Raw genomic sequence first — 25,680 nt, forward strand, 5'->3', positions numbered from 1 at the left:
AGAATAGCACCTCCATGGACAGTCGAATGGCAGTAACAGCCTAAATATGGTAAGCTTTAAAAGCAGATGGCTTGGGGCCATTCTGCTTATTATATCATTGCTTTCAATAGCATAACTGTTCTTCTCCAATGGCCCTCTTTGTTTTTTGCTTCATTACTGGCACATTTCTTTAATATGTAATCTATAACATTAACATGAAAATGGAAAATGGCTCTCCAATACTATTACTTTCTCCATCTGTGACCCAGTACTGTTTATCATCATCTAATGATCATTCTTATTGCAGATGGCCCTCTTTAAATGTTTCAGAACAACATTTAAAAGACATTGAGGGTACTTCCGACGTAGATTGACAGACTGAATGGTTTAATATCCAAAGCCTCATTCTACACAATGTGTGATAAATTACTGGAGATGCAAGGCAACAGTCAATTGCAAAGCAAGGTATAAGAGAGTGATAAAAAGGAATGAATATATTTACATATATATTCAAAATAATTACTATTATTAAATTTGCAAGTATTCTAAAATTGGAAGTCAGACTGCCATTGACTCAAAGAACACTCCTTTGTAGATAAGCCTTTTAAAACTGTGGTTGATTTCCATTCAATCCATACCTTCATGCTTAATCCTCATATGCTTGGTATTAGCTTTATCTTTAAGGAAGCATTATTTTTAAGGGGAGTTGGAATGGGAAGCACAGAACCTACCAGTAAGAAATAATCCTTTATTGCAATTCTTAAAGAAGGACTTTCCATTTTCTTCCTGATCATTCACAAAGCAGTAATAAAAAAAGATAATATCAAACTCAACTGGCAACTGAGTTCCCTGTAGCTCTGTATATACTAACTTCTAGGCTGAGTTTCCAGGCTGCTTAGTCCACTGAGCCTCTCTATTTGATTTTTTCTCCTTTTGGAAGATTCTGTCACTAAAATCTCCTTGTCTTCATATACTTTCTTTCTCCTCATTATTCTTTCCTCATTTGTAGACCCTTGCTGCAAACTGTCAATGAAATATTTGGGTTGGAGTGAAAGTATTGCTAGCAATACTTTCATCCATCAACTCGTTCCCCAACTGGAATGCAACCATGCATGTCTGGAGCATGTCCGTTTCATGGCTAGATACGTGTTGAGGAGGAAGGTGTTACAACACTGCTGCTGACAGCACCACTATTTCTAGATGAGGCCAGAAGCGTTATAGTCTTTGTCTGATGGATCTATTTTCCCTTTTCTCTGTGTACGTGAGTCCTTCACAAAATTTTGCCTATGTGTTTCATGATTCTCAACATAATGCTCATGGTTTTTAACATTACTCTCATCTCAGAGAATAAATCACGGCTAGGGTGAAATATGGAACACACCAGGACATTTATGATGACCAGATTAAGTATATCTATATTTGTGATAATACAAAACTGTTACAATTATTATTTTTGGCAAGTTGGCAATGTTTGCTTCAGAGAGCTACCTTCAGAAAAGAGAAAAGTGCCCTTGCTTAAAAATATAAACATACATAATTTCAGGCAGGCATTATGGTGCTTAAGGTGCCTGCATCCCATATTGGGGTGCTGGTTTGAGTCCCAGCTACTCTTCTTCCAGTCTAGCGCCCTGCTAATGCACCTGGAAAGCAGCTGATGATGGATCAAGCCCTTGGGCCCCTGCCACCCACAGGGGAGACCTGGATGAAGTCCTTGTCTTCAGCCAGGCCCAGCCCAGGCTATTGGAACCATTTGGGAAACAGCCAGGAGAGACAAAATCAATCAATCAATCTCTCTCTCTCTCTCTCTCTCTCTCTCTCTCTCTCTATATATATATATATATATATATATATATATATATTTCCCCCCTCTCTCTTCTCCCTCTGTTTTTCCTCTTTCCCTGTCAAATAAATCTTAACATAAAAAACTTAATTATACACAATTTAGTTCAGTGAGGTAAGCAGGGTTGGCTGTGTTTGGGCTTTCTTCACATTCAGACATTATAATGTCTGAAGTTGTATCATAGATTTACACACAAATGTGAATCCCCCAGCTGAAAACATAGCCATTCTCAATCCTGTGAAGGGCTTCCCTGTTTTTTTTTTTTTCTGTATTTCCATTTTTATGCTTTTCTTAAATTTTATATAAAGCAAAGAAATTTTAGGCACAATGTAATGAAACACCAGTGGCTCTTTCACCAAGGAATTTTGCCTAAAATATGATTTTAAACTCATTACTATTTTTTTATTTGACAGGTAGAGTTATAGACAATGAGAGAGAGGGACAGAGAGAAAGGTCTTCTTTCCATTGGTTCACCCCCAAATGGCGCTATGACCAGAGCTGCGCCGATCTGAAGCCAGGAGCCAGGTGCTTCCTCCTGGTCTCCCATGTGGGTGCAGGGCCCAAGCACTTGGGCCATCCTTCACTGCCCTCCTGGGCCACAGCAGAGAGCTGGACTGGAAGAGGAGCAGCCGGGACTAGAACCCGGCGCTCATATGGGATGCCGGTGCCGCAGCCGGATGATTAACCAAGTGAGCCATGGCGCCGGCCTCTAAACTCATTACTATTAAAGATTATTAGAAATTTAGTTTGGACAGTTTTAAGAAGCATGAGTTGATAGACTGATTAATATGAAATTTGCAAAGAGAACTAGGAAACCAATTTAATTCAGAAAACATAGCTATTTGTATCTGCCTTCATTTTCAATTAAATTTAGAAATACTCTGAAATTGGAAATCAGACTCCACATGATTCAAAGAACATCTCTTTCCAGATAAACCTTTTAACACTTTAAAAAATAATAGTTGAAATCCATTCATTCCATACCTTCACAGTTAATCCTTATGCATGATCTTCCTTGTTTTCCCCCTACCTCTCCTCTAAGTGCCCTTTATGAAGATGAAAAAAGTTTTTTCCCAACACAAAATTGCCTTGAATACGTACTAGAAAAAATTGACAGTTGTAGCAAGGTTCAGGAAAAGCTAACACATACAGGGCTTCTGTGAAAACTGGTTTACCAAAAACATTGGATTTACTGCTGATAAATAATGGATTTTTTTTCCATTTACCGTTGCTCTCCATTGAAACTCATAAATGACTATTAGTATCATGTTGCACATTTCATTTTGCTATCGATAAAGATGCTTCTCCAGTTAACTATTCGTTTATAACATTCAGAATCTTAAACTATAGCTAGTGTCATCAAAAGTTAGAAAAGTAGAGGCATGGAGATGATGAACCACTTCCCCCCCTATGGAGTTTAATAATCACATTTCATCTATGGAGAGTGCTTTAAGTAAAGCGAATGCTTTGCATACATGCCATTACATTTGATTACAATTAAGTTTAAACATATACCAGTTATTTAGCTCTCATTAAAATCTGCTAAAATATAGGAGGCTTGTGAGTGATGCAAATTGAAATTTACATAGGTTTAGGGTGCACTTTTTTTTATTGTTGTTGTTTCACTAAAAGGCGCTAGGTATGTTCTGTTGTTTGCTCATCAAACAAAAAAACAGCAACCAACAAGCCTTGAAAAAAATTTCCTCCAGTCTTCCTAACCCCACATGCTGCCATCATCATGACTTTTACAAATGAGAAATAGAGAATCCCTTCTCTAACGAAGGTCATAAATTCATTTGAGGGCTACAGATAACTAAGGGATAACTTAATACAGGCTGAAACATTCAAATCACTTGCACTTTAGAAAAATATGCTGGATTTTAAAATGACATAAATGCAACCCAAGTATTACTCAAGTTTAATTGGAACAGGGCAATTTCAACTCATAATGTTTTTGCTGTAAAATAAATAAAATTAATTCAGAGGCCAGAACCAATTTGTTAGAAGTGCTGCCATGTGATTCTAATATCCAACCTCTATTTGGGTGCATAGTCCTCCATTCTACCCAACAGGAGTGTATTCTTATCTAACAGCAATTCAAATCTGTCCCTCTCATGAAAAGAACCACTAGTGATAGGTTTGAAGAAAAATGGGAAGGGGGTGGGTGATTTCAAAAATAATGGTGATTTTAAAAATAAGGAGATGAGGGGCCAGTGCTGTGGCATAGTAGGCTAAGCTTCCATCTGCAGCACCGGTATCCCATATGGGCACTGGTTCGAGTCCCAGATGCTCCTCTTCTGACTCAGCTCTCTGCTATGGCCTGGGAAAGCAAGAGAGGATGGCCCAAGTCCTTGGGCCCCTGCACCCGCGTGGGAGACCTGGAAGAAGCTCCTGGCTCCTGGGTTTGGATTGGCACAGCTCCGGCCACTGAGGCCAATTGAGGAGTGAACCAACAGACAGAAGACCTCTCTGTCTCTCCCTCTCACTGTCTGTAACTCTACTCTCAAATAAGTACATAAGATCTTTTTTTTAAGAATGAGATGAATTTTTAAAATTACAAACCAGTAAGCTTGGTGTTGACAAGCAAAAGAATCCTACAAAATGATGTTGAACTGATTATTAATGAGAACCTAGAATAACGTGCTCCTGGGAATCAGCATGGTACTCTCAAAGTTTGCTGTGCGACATTCACCTCACTTCTGCTTATATTGTGCCTACTTGATGGTTAGGCGAGAAGTCTCCAACAGACAGCATACCTTAGGGTTTTACAGTCTTCTTTCCAAGTTCTCTTGTCAGTCTTGGATACAAGATGAAGAACAGGGGGCTAGGTAATAGAGTGAATCTGCAGCTGATTGAACAAAGACATCTAAAGAATGTCAGTGGATACATCTGGATTAATATACAGCACAGTCTCCATCCTTGGCCCTGTGTTTAAGGTATCTATGCCTTTGTATGTGGCTGTTTTTCCTTCAGTCAATTCTTAAGCTTACCTCAGGCCTCTGCCTGAACAACCCTATTGACCAGAGTTGCCTGTGCATCACTAGTTTTGTAAACCATGTTTAGCTGTATTCAGTGAGCACAGCTTTCCACTAGCACTTATGTAATCGAATTACAATTATTTGTTTATATCTCCCTCTCTAGTCTTTGAATGCCGAGAAGATAAGACAGTTAAGTATCCATTTTGGTCTCTTTTCTACTTAACATAGCTAATACAGATACATAACTTGGTAGAGTTTAGATATTAGCTAAACTTATTAATCCATTTGAAATTGATAAAAGTTGTTAATGCTTTAAATGACACAAGTATAGAAATTCTAATAAATTTAAGTCAGTTATAAGTTGAGTGTCAGTTATAAGTTAAGATGTAATTTGAAATCATATTAAATAAGACATAAATCCCACATTTAACCTCAAGTAATCAATCTTAAAAATGTGAGAGGAAAAAGACCTTTATTAATATCAGATTATATTTTTAAACCCTAGCATTTTTAGTGATCCACAAATACAGTATGAACAAAAAGTATGAAGTGACATTTACAAAACTAAAATGTAAGGGATGTAAGTGTCCTATTTGCTCAGTTTTGAATATCACATTTTAAATGGATCTTGTTTCTCAGTGGATCTTATCACCAGAAGAGCTAAAGGTCTGTAAGCCTTATTATATGAAAGGGAAAAAAAAAACTAGAAGGTAATGTAAGTACTTATATTTAGCTCAGAGAGAATTGGAAGTATGGAACATGTAATAGAGGGCCTCAAATAAGTATAAGGCTAGAATAAGAATAGGCTTACTTTATTTGTTATGGTTGGGGATCTGGCATTGTTTGTCACTTTCTTTTTATTTTTCCTGTTTTACTATGAGAACAGGTTCAGCTAGATACATGGAAGCTACAGGAAAACAAATTTGAACTAAATGCTCAAGAAAATTTTTTTTTGAAAAGCAGTTAGCTTCCTGTACGGTAGACATTCAAGGCTGAAATGACTGTCTCACCCCCAAAGGCAATTTCTGTGTTAGATGGGAGGATGTAATTCATTAACCTTTAAGGTCACTTCTGAATCTAATGTTTTGATATTTTCAGAATTAATCAGAAGGGAACTGACAGCATGACCTGGATCTGTCCTATATTTATATAAACATCCTGTGCAATGCACATCATTTTCTGTCCAATTGTATACATTTTTGAATGTTAAATTCGATTTTAAGGCAGATGCTTTTTTAAAAAAAAACTTTAAAAATCAACTTTATTAAGGGACAATTTGCACACAATATACTGCATTTATTTAAAGTGTAACATTCACTTATTTTTGACAGATATGAAACCCCTGCTACAAAGTACAGAAGATTTTTATTCCCAACCCCCACCCCCAAAAACCTCTTGATGCCCCTTTGCAGGCCGTTCTTCCCCAGGCAACCACTGATCTGCTTTCTGTCACTGTATATTAGTTTGCACTTTCTAGAATTTTCTATAAATGGAATCACACTGTATTTTTGTGTGTCTGGATTCTTCTACTCAGAATAATGGTTTTAAACAGCTATAGTCTGAGACTCTGTAGTTTATTAGTTGTAGAGTACTACATTTTGTTTCTCCATTCACCTTTTGGTAGATATTTGGGTTGTTTCCAGTTTGGAGATATTGTGAATAAAGCTGCTAAACATTGTATACTTGTTTTCAAAATTTTACTTTTGAGAAGCAAGGCACAAAAATACCTTCCCTGGTTATGTATGAATTTGTTCATTCTTTTCACTTCAAGTGCTATCTTAGTTAACAAACAACTAGAGGACAAGTACCAAGGACAGACTTACCAGGTGTCAACTGACTTCTGTGAACGTCCTAGTTTCTAAGGAGCAGATGTGTATCAGCTACTTTTTGCTGCGATAACAAATCACCACAAAACTTACTGGCCTAACACAAGAGTCATCAAACATTTTGTAAAAAGGAGCAAATTATAAGTATTTTAGGATTTGGGAGTTACATATGATCTCTGTGGCATAGTCTATGTTTTTATAACAACTCTTTAAAATTGTAAAAGTCATATTTAGCAGGGAAGCTGTGTAGAAACATCCCATTGACCAGACTTTGGGCCATGATTCATAGTTTACACACCCCACAGTATAACAGCCATTTATTTAGCTCATTATCTGATGGGCGAATTGGGCTGCTTTTGTGGTTTGGACCAGTTGTACTTCTCTCTGATGGGCTTGCTTATGCATCTGTGGTCAGCCAGCAACTGGATGAGCTAGTGTGGTCTGGCTCACATGTGTGAAGGTTGGCAGGGTTTCATCTAGGAACCGATGCAAGTATGGTTGTGTTTTATTATCCAACATGCTAGTCCAGGCTTCTTCCTATGGAGACTTGACAAGTTTCTACTTGTATCGATGCTTGGTATTATCTTTGAACAAAACAAGTCATATCACAGGACCATTCCAGATACAGGGAGTAGGGAAATATTCTGTCTCTTGATGGGAGAACATAACAGTGTTACATTGAAAGAGCTGAAGATAGGGCCGGCGCTGTGGCATAGCCTGCTAAGCCTCCACCTGCTTATGGGCGCCAGTTCAAGTCTGGCTGTTCCACTTCTGATCCAGCTCTCTGGTATGGCCTGGGAAAGCAAGAGAGGATGGCCCAAGTCCTTGGGCTCCTGCACCTGCTTGGGAGACCAGGAAGAAGCTCCTGGCCCCTGGCTTTGGATCGGCCCAGCTCCGGCCATTGCGGCCATTTTGGGGAGTGAACCAGCCAATGGAAGACCTTTCATATCTCTCTCTCTCTCTCTCTCTCTCTCTCTGCCTCTGGAACTCTGCCTTTCAAATAAATCTTTAAAAGCAAAAAAAGAGCTGAAGGTGGGCATTTAACCTAGGGTTGGGATGCCCATGTCCTGCATTAGAGGGCCTGGATCCCACACCTGGCTCTGCTTCCAGTTCCAGCTTGCTGACGGTGCACACCCTGGGAGGCAGCAGTAATGGGTCAAATAGTTGGGTTCCTGCCACCTGGATTGGGTTCCCAGTTCCCAGTTCCTGGTGGGCTGACCCAGCTCTATCTATTGTAGGTATTTGGGGAATGAAGCAGTGGAAGGAAGCTTTGTCTGTTTCTGTCTCTGTCTCTGTCTCTGTCTCTCTCTCTCTCTCTCTCTCTCTCTCGGTCTCTCTGTCTCTCAGTATCTCTGTCAAATAAATTTTTTAAAAACTTTTTTCTTATAAGAAGAAATAGCTTGATACCAGAGGGAGGTCAGAATTTGTGACCACTTTTTGGATGAAAGTTACAGGCATCTTCTTCTATAGACTGAGAGAATTCAGAATTTGGGTACAGATAAAACTGGATGTGCTGTTAAAATTCTTACTTTGTGAGTATTCATTGCTAGGCGAAATAGTTGGTTTGTGTAGCTTCACAGTCAGTGGTAGAAATTCAGTACCCATAGTCTGGTGATTTTAAAATGTAAGAAATACTGATTAGAAATGTAGTTAATTAACCACTTATTGCCACTGGGAATTTAATGAATGCTGCTGTGATTAAAAACTGAAGAAGAAAGATTGGGACTTCCTTTCTACTTACTCTCTTAGCTGGACACTCTTTTGAAAATAATTTTATTCTTAAAGGTGTTATATTTAGTCTTAATATCTTTAATATCCCCATGGCCATAGACCATCTAAAATGTTCCTACAATTATATGAGAATACATTTTTTTCTTTTTTTAAAAAAGCGAAATCACTATGAGTCCTCATGAACATTTATTCAGATGAATTTCCCAAGCATTTAATCAGATAAATTTGTAGGTATTAAACATAGTGGCAACCATCCAGCCCTAAAATGTCACCATTCTGTCAGGTACGCACTTGCCAATTTGTTGGCCTAGACCTGGGCACGTCACCAAGGGCTGGAAACAGGGTCCCCCTGCAGGGTGAGAGCAGAGGGGTAATTTCTCAGTTTGTGTTTTGAAGGGTATCACTCAGACAGACAACATGAAGTTGTGAATAGTAGTGTGAGCTACTTGTTACTCCCCTTGACAATACTTTTAGCAACAATGTTTTTCCTTCTGCAGTGTGACAACATTACCGTGTCATTTGGAGGGAAAAGAGAAGGTAGAGCGATTGATTCCTAGTTTATTCCCAAACAGCTGGCAGGGAAGGCACCCCTAAACCTTGCACATATTCTCACCCCACCCCTGTAGTCCTTCTTGTGGCTTGAACCTCAGACTTGATGAGCACCTCCCCAGAACACTCCCCCTCCTGCAATCTTTTCATAATGCTCCAACTCTTAGCAGGGAATGGAGCTGCAAACTGTCTGCCCTCAATTACTTCCAAATCCTAGTTTAGAGAAATGATGTTATGTGTAATTGTCTTATAGACATATAGTTCATTGATTTGGCTACCCAGTAGGTTCTGTTGCTTTCAAGTCTTTTGAGCAATCCACTGTAAATATTACATTTTGTATATCATCCCAGTACGCAGCCACATACATATACATAAATATTTATTTATGCTTGTGTGAGTGAAAGAGAAGTTTCATAAAATTTTACCTTTTTTCTATTCTATTCTTTTCTTCATATTTTCTATTCTATTCTCCATTAAAAATAAACAAAAAAAGCTACATACATTTCATAGCCTACTAATGGTTCATGAATTGCAGATTGAAAACTGCTGTACCAGGATAACAGCGGTGAGGACATAGGAGCCACATTGCTTCCATCTCAGAGTAATACTCTGCCAGTTGCCAGCCCTGGGACCTTGAGCGAGTTTCCTTATCTCTTGGTGCCTTGGTATTCTTGTAAAGTTAGGCATAATATGTGCTCAGTAAATAGTAGTTATCATTGTTGCTGTTATATTGACCCTATGGCTAACCCAAATGGTATTAGTTACCACCTGACCACTTGTTAAAATTTCCATTACTATGCACTAAAATGTATGCACATTAAAGTCTTAGATGCATACAGATTTTGTTGGAATACAGTGCTGAATGTTTTCTTTTAAAATTTTTTACTTATTTATTTGAGAGATGGAGAGAGAGAGAGAGAGAGAACACTCTTATCTGCTGGTTCACTGCCCAAATACCCACAATAGCTAGGGGTGGGTGGAGGCCAACATTGGAGTCAGGAACACAATCCAGGTCCCCCATATGAGTGTCAGGAACCCAACTAGTAGAGCCATCACTACTGCTTCTCAGAGTTCACTTTGTCAGGGAGCTGGAATCAAAGTCAGAGCTGGGAATTGGCTCTAGGTACTCTGTGTGTGTGTGTGTGTGTGTTATTTTTATTGAAGGCATATAAATTTCATGTATTTCAGATATACACATTTAGGAACATAGTGGTACTTCCTGTCTTATCCTCCTTCCCTCTCCTAGTCCCACTCTTAATTTTGACAAATATTAAGATTATAGAGTTGTCCAAAACTGGATGCGTCCCCAGCCTTGGAGAGAGAGAGAAGTAAAAAACTACTGTACTGGGTTCTATCCCTCCCTCAGGTCAGCCTCTGAGAAAGCTGCATTCTTCAAACACTTTCCCTGGGCCCCAGAGTGCTTCAGCTCAGGCGTGCTTTCCTATCAGCACTGCCGCTGAGGTTGAAGGAGCAGTAGAAAGACAATGACTGCAGGGATTCCACTAAGGTGGACGTAATGCAGTCTCTTCCATCCGAACATCTATGCAATCATGTTATTCAGATCTAATTGTATTCAAGTTGTTCAGAACTTCTAGCTTCGCTTCACTTCAGTCATTAGAGTTGGGGGGCCAGAGTTGTGGTGCAGCAGGTTAGGTTGCTGTTTGTGACACCTGCATCCCATATGGGTGCCAGTTCAATCCAGGCTCCTTTATTGCTGAGCTAGTTCCCAGCTAATTCCCCCTGGAAGGCAGGGAGCCATGATCTAAGTAGCTGGGCCCCTGCCACCCATGTAGGAGACCCAGATGGAATCCCGGGATCCTGGATTCAGCCTGATCCAGACCTAACTTGTGGCCGTGTGGCCATTTGTGGAGTGAAAAAAAAAAAAAAAAAAAAAGAATTTCTCTCTCTCTCTCTCTCTCTCTCATTCATTCACTCTCTCTCACTCTCCATCTTTCCTTCTCTCTCTGCCACTCTGCCATTCAAATAAATAAATGTTTTAAAAACTTGCTGTTTAAAAAAGAACTATGCTTTTCCCTTTATGAATAATCCAAATACTAAAACATATCTCATTTCCTTTTATAGTTTTTCTTTTCCTTTGACATCCAGAAAGCCCACAGGCAAATTATAACCTGTTTTTTAAAACTTATTTTTATTAAAATAAATTAGATACATAGACATTGGGGAGGATTATGGGGGTATTCATCAAAAGACACAAAATTTCAGTTTGATACTAAAAATAATTTCAATAGATCTATTGTACAAGGTGGTTTTGGTAATACAATGTATTGGACTATGGAAAATTGCTAAGGATAGAAAGATGTTTAATGTTCTCACCCCCAAAAAGACAAATATGTGAAGTAAAGCATATGTTACTTAGCTTTATTTAGTCATTTCCACAATGGATACATATTTCAAAATATATTATAAATGATAAAATATACAATTTTATTTGTCAATTTAAAACATTAATAAATTCAGAAAAGAAAAAGGCTTACATTGACGTGTATAGTTCAGTGAATTTTCACAATCTGAATACACTAACATCTTGTGACTAACATTGAAAGCAAGAAACAGGAGCATTATTAGTCCCCAGAAGTCCCCTTGTGCCCCCTTCCAATTGTTACCCACCTCCAAGGTGATCATTTAAAAAAAATAGATTTATTTATTTGAAAGGCAGATTTACAGAGAGGCAGAAGCAGAGAGAGAGAGCAAGAGAGAGAGAGAGGTCTTCCATCTGCTGGTTCACTCTCCAAATGGCCACAATGGCTGGAGCTGTGTCTATCCGAAGCCAGGAGCTTCCTCCGGGTCTCCCACATGGGTAAAGGTGCCCAAGGACTTGGGCCATCTTCTACTGTTTTCCCAGGCCACAGCAGAGAGCTGGACCAGAAGTGGAGCAGCTGGGACTCGAACTGGTGCTATATGAGATGCCAGCACTGCAGGCAGCGGCTTTACCCGCTACACAACAGGGCTGGGTCCAGTAACCATTATCTTGACATTGAACCCAGGAATTATTATTCGCTGTGTTTATCCTTTATATAAATGAAATCACACTATGTATTTTGTTGTGACTGGCTTCCTTAAACATGGATTCATCCATGCTGTGATACAAAGTTGCAGGTTGTTCCTTCTCTTTGCTGTGAGTATCCCACTGTGTGAATATGCTAAAATTCATTATGTTCTACTGGCAATGAGCATTTGGTACAATGTCTTACAAACTTTGTGATGCACATTGTTTGGTATGCATTCTTTTGGGGACTATTCATAGCTGAAAGATTGGACTTTTGTTTTTTGTTAATGTTTCTTTTAATCTTCTTGAAAGGCAGGGAGAAAGGGACAAGGAGGGGAGGGGCAGGGGGCAAAGGAGAGGGAGAGGAAGATGGAGATTTTCCATCCACTGGTTCACTCCCGAAATGCCTACAATAGCCAATGCTGGGCGAGGATGAAGCCAGGATCTCCAGATTCTCTCTGGGTCTCCCACACGGGTGGCAGGGGCCCAAACCCTTGAGTCATCATTTGATGACTGCTAGTATACATGAGCAGGAAGCCGGATAGGAAGGGGGGAATCCTGGCTCTGTGATGTGGGCTTCTTCAGCAGCAGCTTAACCTGCTGCACTGCAGTTAATAACCCCGCCTAGGAGCTGAATTTCTGGGTCGATAGGATATGCGAGTGCCGAGTTTTGTACATTCTGCCAGGTTTCCAGTGTGATTGTACCAATGTGTACTCCCATCAACAGAGCATTAGTGTTGTAGTTGTTCGGCATTGTTCCCAACACTTGGCATTATTTGTCTTTCTGATTCTGATAACTACATCAAGCCCTATGATCTTCAAATCTGCATCCTAACTTTTCCTTCCTCCCTAATCTTTTCTTCTATATATATTTACTTAATTCTGGATTTTATCTACTAATTTAAAAAATTTTAACAAGCATAAAATTTGTACATTTTTATCGGGTACCATGTGATGTATCAATACATGTATACATTGTGTAATGTCTTTCATGGTAAATATAATCCATCTCCTCAACATTTAACATTCCTTTATGGTGAAAACATTAAAAATTCTATATTCTAATTATTTTTAATAGAAAAATAATGCAGCACATTAACATCTGTAGTCACTTCTCTGTACAGCAGAACACCAGAACTTCTTACTCCTATCTAGCTATAACTTAATACCCATCAATCAACTTTTCCCTCCCCAGCTTCTGCTAACCACCACTATACTTTCAGTTTCTACGAGATCACCTTTTTAGGACTGCACCTATGAGTGAGATCGTGTGATACTTGTCTTTCTGTGCTTGGTTTATTTCACTTACCATGTTATTGCAAATGACAGGATTTCATCTTTTTTATGGCTAAGTAGCATTCCATTGTATATACGTACTACATTTTCTTTAATCATTTATCAGTGCATGAACACCTAAGTTGCTACCATTTCTTGGCCATTATGAATAGTGCTGCAATAATTATATGGGAGTACAGGTATCTCTCCAACGGGCTAGTTTCATTTCTCTTGGATGTGTACACAGTAGTGGGATTGCTGGATCATATTGTTAGTTTTAGTTTTTGGTGTTTTGAAGGAACCTCCATACTGCATTCCACAATGACTATACAAATTTACATTTCCACTAACAGTGTATAGGGCTCCCTTTTTGCGAACATCCTTGCCAGCAATTATTATCTTTTGTCTTTTTGATAAAAGTCAATCTAACTGGAGCAAAGTGATATCTCTTTGTGGTTTGGATTTACATTTCCTTGAGGATTGGTGGTATTGAGCCTTTTTTCATGTATCTGTTGGCTATCAGTTTTTAAAAGTCAGGTGTTGTTATAAGTTTCCATTAAGACTTTATGGAACAATGTGGGGGGTATAAATACATATACAATATAGACATAAATAAGACCCCACAGCTAATTGAGCCATAATTGAAACCTCTAGACTCTGCCCTCAGATCCAATTGGTTGAAAAGTAGAATTGATTTGGTCCAATAACCTGTTCTGAATTTAACCTTTCCAATAATTTCAACACTTCTTGGTTCAGACCTTTGTCCTCTCTTAACTGAACTATTGTAATAATCTCCTTGGCATATGTTCCCATATAGATGATGGGTGATCTTTTCTTTCAAGTAAAATGAAAATAAATGAATTATTTTTTTAAAAAAAAGGTATTCAGTAGCCAAGTGCTTGTCCTTTTGCCATCATATGAAAAGAGCTTCCAGTTCTTTGTTAGCCAGCTTTTAAAGGATGAGAGTAGATCCAGCCCTGAGGACCTATATGCACACAGGAAGATATTTTTGATATTACTCAAGAATGTGATTTGATATCCTAGTGAGGACAGTAGTATTTCCTGCTAATTAGCCTTGCCAAATATAAAATCCAGTATTGGTCTAATACATTTTTGAGTTCCTCAACAGCATAAATTAATGTCATGAGACAGCAGCATGTTAACAGTTAAAAAGCCGTGCCTTAGTAAATTATTGACATGGGAGATTAGCTCACAGAAGCACTTTAAGAAACTTGCTTCATCTCTTCATAAACTAGCAGGACACATGAAGCCTGGTGATTCAAGGCTACTTGGTTCTTAACTGAAATGTATGTGCCCTAATCCCAAGAGGTCAAACTAATCACTTTTACCTTTTTGCTTCTTTTTTTAATTTCTCTTTGCTTTTACTTATTTAAATCTGTCTGATGTCATAGTCATATATGAGTCTATCTCCCCTATTAGATTATAAACTTCTTAAGGATAGGCTATATTTCCTTTGGATCCCCCTTGTAGAAGAACCTGATTGCAATGTTGAAAGGTTTGTGTCTTTCCATGTCAATTTCAAAACAATTCCCCATTTATACTAACTGTAAAGAAAAATGAGTAGTGCTTGCATGATGAGCAAAGAAGTATGGGCGTGTTCCAGAAATATACCATGGTTGCATCCATTTAAAGACATTACCGTAGGGAAATCTTTACTAGAGAAACTTAGACTAGGTAGCATATGAGAAACATTTCTTGGAAATTTGTAAATAAATCCAAATTCCTTGCATCCATATTTCTCTTTCAGCTTCTACAGATGCCTTGACAAAACTCAGCCAGAACTAGAGAATAAGATTCAGCCCCTGGCAGATCACTAAGTGTTTCATTTTTTCCCCCTCCATTTTCCCTTGTATGGGTTCCTGTCTGTGTGTAGAATTTCCTACTACATGCTTCCTTTTTGAATGTTAAAAAAAAAAAAAAGGTGGTCAGGTCCATTTTGCAAATTGCTAAAGAGGAAGGACTGAAACTCTTAAACCTCTTATTTTCCCTCATACAAGTTAAAGATGAAAAGCTAAAGTAATTGTGCTGAATTTATTTTGTGCTATATTCTTCACAGTATTCCTGAACATACTAGGTTTGCTCTTAAGGAATCCTACTTGCTTGACAGGCTACTTTGCATTAACACAACCTCCCCCAGCCTTCAAATCCCATTCAAAGTCATTATGTCATTCTGGCTCACACTGTGACCCTGTGCAGTAGTATCCATGTTTTACAGATGAGTCAGCAAAAGCTCCCAAGGGGTTAAGTGACTCATCTGGAAAGGGTTAAGCGACTGGCCTCTAAGGGGCAGAACTGGTCTGGAAGCTCTGCCCTTCCACCCTACTGCTGCTCTCTAATGTACAACTATGCTTGCTGACGATTAAGAGAGCTGCTTTTGCTAGAGCATAATTCTTGTAGATAGCCATCTCAAAGGGAAAAAGAAAACTCGTGTCTTCATGGGTAGCATTTGAATATTACATTTTCCTTATCAGTTTCAACTTAGGATGACTTCCTTGTTCCCCTAATTGACTGGTAATTCTTTTGTTTACTTTCTTCCACATCTCAAGAACCAAGTCATAAGTATTAATAATAGTTACATTAGCATTTAATATTTTTATGAAATTCTAGTATTTCGGGAAGGGGTAATTTAGGCAGGCATGTATGTCGAACTTTGCATTTTAATTAAAAAGACTCAGAATGAAATGAACCTCTGACAGTAACAGATGACTACTTCTAAAAGCTGCATTACTATTTGATATATGTTCAGTATTTTCGTCTGGATAATAAGTCCTACGACTTGTTTCAAGAAAAGTGACAGGACTAAAACAATTAAAAAAGACAAAGCTGCTCTTTTTTAATCATATGCCCATAAATAAAACTGAGTTGTGAATTATTTCCAGAGAAGCAGTTGACAAAGTATAAGTAAATCACTCCAAGAACTAAAGCTGTCTCAGTTTTTTTTCTTGAATGTTCAAACCAAACCTCTATCCTTGTCCAATGATGAATTTCCTTTGACAAATAAATATTTACAAAGTATGAAATATAGACTTTGTACACTTCCTGAGGCCAAAGCATACTGCTTAAACTAAAACTGAATATTTTTCTTACCTCAAATACACCAAAATAAGAACATAACTTAAAAGTAATTCTCTCATGTAGCAGACTGTCCATTAATCATTCTTTAGAAAATATTGGCATTGCGAGTTTTGAGATAGAAAGAAAAGCTGTAATTTCTAGATTGAGCAGAAAATCTGAGAGCATTTATGGATTGGAAGAAAATGGTGAATCTGGTAAAGTATAATCTCCTGTAACCCTCATTGTGAGGGCAAGAAGGAGGAATGTTTCACCACACTCTCATTTTCCAGTGGAAAGTCTTCAAGCTGCCACTGGTCTGGTTGGGTGAGTCCCAAAGGGTTAATTTACTTGTGATTTGAGAAAAGACTGGGACTTCCCCTAATTTTTTTTAAAGTGTGCTGTGTGGGAGGAAGGTAGAAAGAGGTCCCAGAATGAATTCACTAATTGGGGTTTTCACCTGCTGTGAGTCTAATCGAATACAAAGCCTTATTTGTAGCTGAAGAGGAAGGGAGATTCTGCGGAGTGTCAGAATTTCTGCCTAGTTTTGAAATTCCTGTTATTTGGCACAATCATTTGGGAAAGCCAGTGGAACAGTTATGGCTGCTGTTAAGGTGGATCAGCAATGTGGTAGTCAGACATACTTGAACCACCTTAACCAGTTATCCATTTTTGGCAGGAGGTGGCCTTGGTTCCAATACGTAGGGTAGCGCTAGAGCTGGCAGGCTAATAAGGTACGCTGAATTCTCTGCCATGCAGCAGCTACCGGCCTGTGAGGTTAATGAAGTGTGCCTTTATTTGAGAGAAGATGCTAAACTTCACATCTTTTTAGATGTTTGACTTGGTATAGGTGACTTTGGGAGGCTCTCAGAAATCGGGCTGAAAGCAAACTGCAGGAGAGCGAAGCGGAGTTTGACTTTATCTGGAACCTGTCTGGTGAAATCTCTGGCTTAGATGGCAGCTGGCTCAGAGAACTTTCCTCAGCCTGGCTCCCCCTGCCTCCCTGCAGAGGAAGGGCCTGGAAAAATAGGCTTTTGTGTGGGTGTGAAGTGCTCTGTGTCTGAATGTAGAGGCCTCTTCATTTGCTGGTTAATGTGAACTGGCTGGAGATTCTTACATTCAGAAGATATTGCTTGCAGATTGATCTAGAAGGATTGTTAGACATATTTTAATTGATATGCCATGATATTTGCCCTAACTAGTAATGATTCACCAGCATTGTAAGCAACTGTTATATGTCTGATTGACTGTTCCTAATACTTGTACCATGCAAACAGAAACATGAAATTCCTGTGTTTACTAAATACCAAAGTGTTGATATTTTACTATAAAATATGTAATATGGTTAATTGACACAATTCCTATACTCCAAGTGGATTTTCACAAAGCAGTGCACGTTATACTTTAGATTGGCTAGGGAGCAAAAAGCAATTGAGATAGACACTGGGGGCTAGAGGGAAGCTGGACCCTAGTGGGTAGAAAAAAAACCTCAGGGTCATCCCCAGGCAAGTGCCCAGTGCAACCCATCCCTTGTCTTTTCTCTTGTCCATTTTGCTCCTCGTTTTTACACTGGTAACATCAGGCTACCATGGAAACCACAAGCAACCTGGAAAGTCAAATGCAGTGTCAGTGTGTGGTAGGAGCAGCCTGACCTCTGCTGTTGGCCTTTCACATCCTCTTCTGTATGAGTGCATCCAAACCCAAGACCCCCACAACACTGATATTTCAAATCCATAGTTTCAGTCCAAACATCTTCCTGCGAAGCTCCAGACTCAGATGTCCAACCGAGTTCTGGAAACCTTCACTTATACGTCACTTGTACACCATCTACCTCATTCGGGACTGAATTCATCATATTTCCCCTCACTTTCTTCTGCTCCCTTTTCTTGACATGTTTAGCTTGGTGAACGCTACTCTTCCAATCTTGGGAGCCACCCTGTAGAGTCTTAAAAATCTCATTGTCCAAGGCCAGATTGACTCAGTCGCAGAGTGGTTGGACCCAGGCATCAGAATTTTTAAAATATTCCCCAGGAGATTCCAGGGGATGGCCAAGTTTGAGGACCATTGCCCTAGAACTTTTCTCATCCATACATAACATCCAGTCAGTCAAGATTCCTGACTGATTTTTACCCTATTTGATCATTTCTCCACCCCTGTACTACTGCTGTAGTAGTTCCAGTCCTCGTTATAATGCAGTCACCTTGGACCTGGACTCCTAATGCTAGAGGCTTTCCTCTGATCAAGCCCACACACCATTATCCAGGTGATTTTTCTAAAGGACCAATCTGATATAGCCACACCCATGATTAAATTATATCATCTTTTTAAAACTCCCCAGTCCTTTCAGGATTCAGGTCATACTGTCAATTGGCACCTGAGGCCCTTGTCAGTTTTCCTAGCTCTCTGATCCCTGTCTTGACATTCTTTCATGACAGTCAAGCAGACCATTGAAGGCTTCCAATAAGTTGTTTACAGTCTCTTCACCTTCACACCAGCTGGTATCACCATTCATAATTATTGGATTGCCTTTGTGTTTACTCTCAAAGGGCCAGAAGCTCCTTGTGGGCCTACAGAGGATGCTGCTATCAATGTTTGTCCAATGAATGAGTCGTCTGCTTTCCCGAAAGCTCCAATGGGTGGAGCTCAATTTCTCTTCTGTCAGTAGTCCCCATTCAACATCCAGGCTCTTGCTTCAGAGGATAGCTTGGGTTGGATGTGTCCCTGTTCGGGTAGAGTCCTGGGAGAAGCGGGTGGTACATTCAAAAGGGACACTTAAGGAGAGTATCATGAAAACATCATTTGCAAAGATCAGGGCAGGGTAGGGGCACTTTCTTTGGCCTCACGCCATCTCCTGCCTTCTTTTCCCTTATTTCTAGCCCAGTTACTCTCCTCTGCTGTCAGCCATCAGTGAGACTGCTTATGAGCACACTGGAGAAAACACAGTTTTTCCACAATAGAAGAAGCCATGTCTCTCTGTGGCCACATAGCAGGGTAGCCAAGAGTAAAAGCCATGGAGCTGATCCCTTATTGCCCTTCCTTGTACTGCCTCGTTCTATCTGTGGTACTGGGGACAAGAAACTCATGGTAGCTTCTAGAGTTAGGGTTTCAAATTAAGTTTGTTCTGGGGGCAGAACTTCTGCTCATTTCATATCTGTGGTTTGTATCAAAATAGTAATAAATAGAAGTTATTCAGAGAGTTATTCTCTATGTATATGTATAGAAGAAACACCTATCATCAATAAGTGATTATTATTAATGTGTATGTGGCATCCCTACGTAATTTACATGTGAAATAAATATATATCTGTTATGGTCTTCTCTAAATGCCCTTCCCAAAAAGCATAATTCATAATCTCATTGAAATTGACAGCAAAACAGTTGATATGATGCCATGTCATTTGTTAATAACACTCTCCGTATTTTCTAAAATGCCATCAAGATTTGGGAACAAGTCTTCAAGTGCCTATAACTCCAGCCTAAAAAAAAACTTTAAGATGTATTTTTGAGAATTGCCATCTGTCAATTTTTTTAAAAAAAATCTGAATAGTGATTTCTTATTTTTCATTTTTTCTTGATAAATTGTTCTCAGTAGCTTTCTAGACTTGAGTGTTTATAGTTTATGGAAGTATATCAGAAGTACTGCACCTTGAGCAGGTAGTTTAAATGTGTAAAACAAACAAATCTGTCTCACCACACCCTCTTATAAATCCTAACACTGACTGCTAATATTTGCAAATGTTCATACCATGAGGTTTTTGTCTTTTCCTTGAATTACATATAAATAGTATTTAAGCAATTTGCCACATTGACATAGAGAATAACTCTGAATAACTCAAAGGCCATTAATTCCTCATCCCAGGATGCCAATCCCTCTCCCTCTGTCAAGAGGGACAGACCTAAAAGCTACTCAAAGACAACCTCACCCAATCAAATTCCAGTGCCCCCCCCCCCATATAATAGCAGCACTGGTAGGTCAAAATTGAAATAGGACAGCAATATAAATTTCAATTTATAGGAAAAATGCCCGAAGTAGTGCCTATTTGATTTAAAATAGCAACACCAAGCAGCCCTACAGCACACATCTTTAGTGATAATGTTGAACATGTTTATTTGGTTTGTTAGAGGTGAAGAAGCAACCTGCGTCCCCTTTGGCTTTTGTTCGCATACTTTTTGCCTCTTTGCCATGCTGTGGCATATGACAAAGACAGACTGATGTCTCTAGTCCTTTCAGCTCCAACGTTCTAGGGGAAAATCTACTGAACAGCAACAAAAAAAAGGCGGGGGGATATTTAAAAAGAAAAAAGGGGAACAAGTTTCAACTGTAGACTGAAGTGGAATGAATCAACCAGAAGAGAGAGTAAAAAGCAAACGGTTGAAAGCAGATAAAAAGAACAGCAGGCCAACAAAATAAATGGATAAAGAGAGATGAAAACGCTAACAGCGTTCATCCTAAAATACTCTTTACACTGTTAATCTAAGATATTATGTGAAGGCTGTGGAAAATTCTTGTGCTAATGAAGGCTTTCTTCTTTTTGGAACATTTCCAACCTTGAAATAATTGTGTGTAGTTAACCTGTATCATCATACTGTAGACTCTGAGATTAGAACTATTTGAACTGTCCAGGCACTGTAACTTACCCAGTACAATGTTTTATTGGAAACAAATTCCTTTCGGATTTTCCTGAAGGAGTACTGGAAGGCCAAACCATGCAACACCATAGCTAGTGGTGTCTGTTCCAGTGCTGGAGGGAGGGGGAAAGATAGGGAGAGGGAGGGAGGGAGGGAGGGAGGGAGGGAGAGAGATGGAGAGAGACAGAGACTGAGAGAGATTGGTCTTTTGTGGGCTGGTTCACTACCAAATACCAGCAACAGCTGCTGTTTCTTAAGAGACTCGCTTAGCTCAAGATGAGACCAACCTGAATTTCACGTCCTTACTGCCCCACTACTGTAATCTCCAATTGGGGGGAGGGGATAACACATGTGATTTTTTTTCTTTCCTTTTCTAACGTCAAGCCCACACGCTAATTATCTGCCAATGAGGTCATTTGCACCTAGGTCATTTATTTAGGCAACAAGTAGTCTTGCTGGAGGTTTTAAGGGGGTGCCAGCAGAGTGGTGTGTGGCTTGCAGGTTCCTCGGTCTACCTTAACCCCCCTTCCCCTTTATTCCTTTTCCTGTCGGTTTTGAAAGCCCCAAACTGCCCAGTCCCCGGGAGCCGGGTTCCCCGGGACCGAGGTGGGGGCGGAGCCCGGGGTGGCCCCGCCCCGTCTGCCCGCAGCGCCCCCTCCCCGGCCGGCCGGCCCGCCCGCTCGCCCGCCCGCCCGCCCGCCAGCCAGCGCCGGCTCCTCCGCAGTGCTTTCGGCTGGGAGCCTGGGCGGCGGCGGCGCTCGACTTTCGGGGAAGCCCGGCGGCTCTGGGAAGCTCACTCCTCCGCTCGCGCCTGCCCCGGCCCGCGGAGCCCTTGCAGCCATGAGGGAACAGCTCAAAGGGTAAGTGGCTCTCGGCCCCGGGCCCCGCCGACCGCCGCAGTCCGTGCACTTGTGGCACGAGCAGGGGCAAGCCGAGCCGGCCAAAACTTGGATAGGCGCGGCGGCTGGACCCGGGGCAGCCGGGCGTCCGGGAACCGCTTCCGCGAGTGCCCGCGGCGCCGCTGCAGGTGCGACCCCGGGCTTCTCCCCCCGGCGCCAGGCTCGCGGGGAGGTTCTTCCCCAGCCTTTGGGACGGGCTCGCAGGAAAAAAAAAAAAAAAACTGATTTCTCCCCTTACCCAGAGGGGACAGCACATTCCTCACGCCGAGGTTAGCACCGGGGAGCTTTCAGCTCCTTTCTGGGCTGCCGGTGTGGACGTGAGCGAGCCAGGCTTTTCCCTAAATCGTCTCTCGACCTCAAGAAGGCAGGGGCGCGCGCCCGCTCTACCTTCCGTTGCACTGCAAGTGCCAAAAGGTCAACTTTCTGCCTGATTTCTTCCGAGGATTCCATCTGACATTTCTCCCGCTGCATTTTCTACTGTGTTCATTCCATGCCCCCAAGACTTGTGGAAATCAGCAAAGAGGAAAAACAGAGCCCCAAGTCAAGGATTTCACAAGAGGACCCAGGGTTTTTGGGGGGTAGGAGGGAGAGCGGCTGGCTGTTGGTTTGTTTAGGCTTTTTTTTTTTTTTTTTTTGTCCTCTGGGCTCGGGCGTGGAGTCATTTCTGGGGTGTCCTTCTCACCTGTCCCCAGGTGTCTGTGGTTGTGTCTGAGCAAAGTTTGTCATTCCCACAAGGATCAGGCAGTGAAAAGGGCAGGCGCTTATCTCAGTTCAATTTGAAGTTAAGTTTGAAGCCTGGGGTGTAGTTGCCCGAGGGAGACGTGGTGTTATAAAATGCCTCAATAGCAGCAGAAACAGTCCATCGGATTGAAGTGGGGAGCCAGTCTAAGTGAAATCTGCACTCTTTGCCTTGCCCAGTAAGCTCTTCGTGGCCCCTCGGTTTCTGTTTGCCAGTCATCTCTCCTCGTCACCCCCAACACGCTTTCTTTCTTTCTTTCTTTTTTTTTAACCTATATTTATTTCCTTGTTTCAAAGCCCCTCTTTGGAGGATACAGTTGCTCTTGGAGAAGCAGAGGAGCGCATGAAACAACAGGGTTATATGAAAGGTCTCTGACCCTTGATCACCGTGGAATTGGTTTCAGTGATCATTGTTTGGTCTTGGATTGGACACGACCCTGAAGTGAAATTGCTTTGGCCGAAGTTGAGGGTGGGTGGGAGTTAAACCTTGAAAAGCAAATAGAACAGAGGACAAGTAACAGCTGGAACAGCCACCAAGGCAATCATCTCTGCCCTGGCTTGAACCAAACAGAATAAACGTTGAACATCCACGGAACAAGAAGTGGGAGCTAGTCTAGGATTTCTGATACTTAGATTCACATGCACCCCCCCAGCTGCCTCCCAACAGTAGCAGACACTTTTTCTCATCTCCACCCCTCCAATATTCCAGCAATGCAAGCCAAGTTCAACAATTCAGCATGCAAATGACTAGGTTCCTCTAGAAAGAGTCTGATCCGCAGATTAAAGGGAAATCATTTGTGTGTGTGGATCAATGGGCTCCAGATTATATATGAAGCCAAACTCTAATCCTCTGCAAATCACAAGAGAATGCTACCTTTTTATATTGCCGCATAGCGATTAGTTTCCTCCCTGGGAAGTAGTGGAAAGATATATATATATATATATATATATATATATATTTTTTTTTTTTTTAAAGGCAGTTGTTCGTAATATTTTCAGTACCAAATAACAGTGGTGGCAGAAGAAATCTTATTTTAATTAGGCAACTGCCATTTCCCCAGCGAGAGCAGTAGATATTTGTTACTTTTTCTAAGTGTTTAATGTTTGTTTTTAAGAAACTAAAAGAGCAATTCCAATAAGTCTGCGTCTTCCAGCACTGACAGCAGGAACAGCTCTGAGGCAGTTATAATAACCTTGCACACTACTTGAAACTAAAGAAGGTGAGAGAAAATTTAAATAGTGTGTTAGGAAATTAGGTCAGCCCTGGGCTCAGTGGAGTAATGTTTTAATTTCTTATTATTGACAAGTAGATGTTGCTGGGGTCTTTTGTCATAGCCAGTGATTTTATGTTTTAATTTGCATCAGGTTCCTATCACGGCCTCCAATAAAAAGGCAAAGGAGAGTTTACTGTGATTTGTACAAATAAAAAAAGGGAAATCTTAGTTTGACGATGGCTCAGAGAGGCACATCTGATGCCAGACTTTGGAACAGGCAGCATCAGAATCCATAGCATTTTTTTAAAGATCGTTTATGAAACCCATGTCTGTATTAATGTATATACCGTTGCAATCTCTCTGTTGGGCATCATTGTTTTCAGGAAAGCTGAACAAAGATGGACCCATTAACATGGGAACAGGTTTCAGAATCTCTTTATTGGTTGGATTTGTGCTTAGGGAGTGTGTATCCGGATGTGGAAAGTGTGGTGCACAAAAGAGACAATTACCAAAAACAGTCCCACCCACCCTCCTACCCTCCCCCCTTCCCAGCATACCCAGTAAAGTGTGAGCTGCTTCTCTTGGAGTTCCTGAGAATTCTCTGGTGTTCTCAAAGACAGGCACAAAGTAAGAAACGCAGCTGCAAAATGGGGCTTGATCACAGGCAAAAAAATCGGTTTGTTCTGCAAAAGAGACGAGAGATATGAGTTATGCAAATTGGTGCTTACTATTTCATCCATTCCATTTTCATCTTTCCTGTCTATTTTGGGGGTCAAGTCTATCCTGGCACAGCTTCTGGAGTCGGCACAGGTAGAAAATACCCATGTATCGTGAAGGGAATATTGGTTCATCACACAGTTACCAAAAATTCCCAGTGCTTTTCAGCTATGTTGCCAAGCGTTTTTAGCATTCAATGATGAAAAGATGATTTTTCTAGTTTCGCGGATTAGTCACACTCTTCATTCTTTTCTTCTTTCCACTTGAGTTCACTTCTTTCACTTAATACTGGTTTGCAATTGAAGTGAAACTAAGACTGCCAAGGTGAAATCTAAATCTGTTTTTCTGGTTACTTTGCATTGCTTACAAATAAAAGGCTGGTGTGTTGGAGGGGAAGAAGGTAACAGCAGGTTGGGCCGGGGAATTATTTGAGCAATTCGTTTATCTGTTGTTCGCGTCCCCCAGACTCAGGAGACAAGTACCTGTCAAAAAGTAGTAACAGACAAATGAGGAATAGGATTGGGGGCCATAGAATGTCTTCTGTCTGCCACTAAAGGACATTGCAGTTCCACTAAGGGCTGGTGGATTACAAAATAATTTCTAAAACCCTTTTCATGATGTTAACCTCCAAAATAAATTCCTTAAAAATGGTAGACATATACTGATGCCAACAGTCGTGAGAATTCTTTTCCTTTTGGAGGTGGGGCACTACACGAAGCTTGCATTTTCTCTCTCCATGTGGGATTCTCCTGTAAATTGTATGCACGTTTCTGCTTCTCATTGCTTTTAGAGTTGCATTTGATACAAATTTATTCTTTTCCATGTTCCTCCCATTTGAAGTCCTTTCCAGATGGTGGCTTTTCTCTCTGGTCGGGTTTATCAGCTCAGCCACACGTTTTTCTGCAGATCTGTTAAAGATGCTACAGTAGTCCTCTCGAACGTCCTGTTGATGGGACCCTGTTATTACGCAGTGTGCCTAGTGGGCACGTGTCCTCTGCTCTCCTCTTTGTCCCTGGTGCGCACATCTGGATGACCTCTGGGCATGGGGGAGGCCTGAATGCAGGGTGGTCTCAGTAGAAAGTAACCTCTCCTTGCTCTGCACTTGTGTACAGAATTGGTACACAATCGCTTTCCGAGCTAAAAAATGCCAAGAACAAGCAACACTTTTTCCATGAAGCTGCAAGCTGCAGCCTCCTTGTGCTGTGCATATAAAGTATCAGTCCCGC

The 25,680-nt window shown here is 40.7% G+C and overlaps 1 protein-coding gene across 13 annotated transcripts in view; it reads left to right on the forward strand.

The window, feature by feature from the left end:
- DMD (dystrophin) overlaps positions 1-25,680 on the forward strand; it is a 2,142,101-nt gene that overhangs the window by 1,971,913 nt on the left and 144,508 nt on the right. For 3 of the 13 annotated variants that reach the window (XM_062183380.1, XM_062183381.1, XM_062183382.1), the window contains exon 1: positions 21,632-21,746. The exons of 9 other annotated variants lie outside the window; for them this stretch is intronic. In XM_062183380.1, the coding sequence (XP_062039364.1) occupies positions 21,727-21,746 (20 nt within the window). In that variant the 5' untranslated portion in view covers positions 21,632-21,726. Of the gene's footprint in view, positions 1-21,610; positions 21,747-25,680 lie in introns of those variants that run through there. One more of the 13 variants, XM_062183383.1, reaches the window with a different exon arrangement.

The sequence above is a fragment of the Lepus europaeus genome, chromosome X, assembly GCF_033115175.1.
Source record: "Lepus europaeus isolate LE1 chromosome X, mLepTim1.pri, whole genome shotgun sequence".
Taxonomy (NCBI): domain Eukaryota; kingdom Metazoa; phylum Chordata; class Mammalia; order Lagomorpha; family Leporidae; genus Lepus; species Lepus europaeus.